The sequence below is a fragment of the Terrapene carolina genome, unplaced genomic scaffold (genome assembly GCF_002925995.2).
Source record: "Terrapene carolina triunguis isolate 2854851 unplaced genomic scaffold, T_m_triunguis-2.0 Scaffold1059, whole genome shotgun sequence".
In the NCBI taxonomy this organism is placed as follows: domain Eukaryota; kingdom Metazoa; phylum Chordata; order Testudines; family Emydidae; genus Terrapene; species Terrapene triunguis.
Genome location: NW_020665410.1, coordinates 1,704 through 3,491, shown reverse-complemented (window position 1 = coordinate 3,491; position 1,788 = coordinate 1,704). Strand labels below are relative to the sequence as shown.

The 1,788-nt window shown below is 51.4% G+C and overlaps 1 protein-coding gene across 1 annotated transcript in view; it reads left to right on the top strand.

Moving 5' to 3' along the window:
* Nucleotides 1–76: 76 nt before the first annotated feature.
* LOC113408212 (paxillin-like) overlaps nucleotides 77–1,788 on the top strand; it is a gene marked incomplete at its 3' end in the record, with an annotated part of 2,774 nt that continues 1,062 nt past the window's right edge. The window contains exon 1 of the mRNA XM_026661382.2: nucleotides 77–466. Within this exon, the coding sequence (XP_026517167.2) occupies nucleotides 161–466 (306 nt within the window). The remainder of the gene's footprint in view (nucleotides 467–1,788) is intronic.

Here is a 1,788-nt window from a genome sequence, read left to right as displayed (position 1 = left end):
TAAGGGGGGGCACGACATGAAAAGTGTGGGGACTACTGTCCTAGAGCAAGTGATGTAGAAAACTGGGGGTGTGGGGGTAGAGAGGGACTGTGGTGTTACTTAGTGGATGGGGAGCTAACAGTGATTGCTATTTCCACATGGAGACTACAGGAGGCGTAGCATGTGCTCCTCCTATAGCAGAATAAGGGATACCTCTGGTCTGTGCCTGGGGATCCCAGCCACCCTGTTAGCCCCATGGAGTCTGGCTGGGTGTTCCCATGAAGGAAGGTCACAAGCTGATGCTGTCTGGCTCTGTTTTTCCCTTGTGTCCTTGGCAGGGTTTCATGAGAAGGATGGCAAAGCCTATTGCCGCAAGGATTACTTCGACATGTTCGCTCCAAAGTGTGGGGGCTGCGCCCGGGCCATCTTGGAAAATTACATCTCTGCCTTGAATACCCTGTGGCACCCTGAGTGCTTTGTCTGTCGGGTAAGAGAGCCTGTGCTGCCCACTGTCACCTGACCCCTCTCCCAAGTCCCCTAGGTGGGTGTCTGGTGGTTCCCTCGATCAGAACAAGGGGTCTGTGCCAGCACAGGACAGCCAGCCCCACAAAATACATAGTGTGATAGTGACCACGCACCCTCTTGCTTCTCTGCCTGTTTCCATTAAATTCTCTAGGGGCTTCATTCCCTCCTCCTCCCTCATAGCCACAGTTATGGGCTTCTGCAGCAGTTCACTGATAAGCACAGAATTTTTCCAGTGGTTTCTTAGTAATAGTGAGCTAAGCTTTCTGAGCACTCCGCCTCAGCACCCTGATTTGAAGAGCTTCCTCGTGTGCTCACTCTGGAAATGTCAACTTAATGAGACTGACCTATTTGGATCAACTTGGACACTAATGAAATAGCTGTAAACTGAATACGCTGCTGCATAATGAACTGTAATGCTGCAGAATAAATACTTAGCACGTCTTCAAAGAGCCTTGTAAATATTGACCCATCTCCCAGGAGCAGTGTAAAGATGAATATCAGCCACGTGGTACCGAGACAGAGGCAGAAAGGCGGAGTTCAGAATGAGGGTCAGAACCCATAAGTTCCTGTTTCAAATCCTGTGCTCAGACCACTAGTCTGCTCTCCTCTGCTGCAGAGCAGCCAGCGTGAAAGGAGTTGGCTGGAGCTGTCCCTTTGAAACTCTCCATCACTCAGAAGGCCCCTGTGAATAGAAATTCTGGCAGTCTCTTGTGAGCAGCTGACCAGCTCCGTCCTTGCCTGGACCTGGGTTCAGGCTCTTCTTCTGCTCAGGAGATGTTGCTCGGCATTCTTCACGCTGCTGCCTGTTAGTGGGGGCAGCAACTTTTGGGCAGAGTCTGTTTTTCTGTTGTTAAAGTCAGGCCAATTTCCAGTGTTTGTTTTCGAATGGAGGTGGATGGCTTAGTAGTCTCAGCATCAGGCTCCCAGGTACCTGCTGCCTTTCACTGCTGCAGGCAACTGGAGTTCCTCGCAGTTCACTGTGTGCGAACGTGCCTGGATATGCACTTACTGTGGCTGCACCCTGCTGGATGCCTGCACGCAGGGCTCAGTTTGCATCTGCCTGTGACTAAGTAGATGTCCAACCATGTGTGCACTTGCGGTACTGTGCGTGTCCCTAGGGCTAGACGTTCAAGTACAAAACTAGGACTCAGGACATCTGGCTTCTGTTCTTGACTTTGCTGCTGACCCGTGTGACCCTGGGCAAGTCCCTTAATGGCTCTATACCTCAGTTTCCCCCCCTGTAAAAAGGGGGGGGGGGAATTCCTCCTAACTTCCCATGACTGT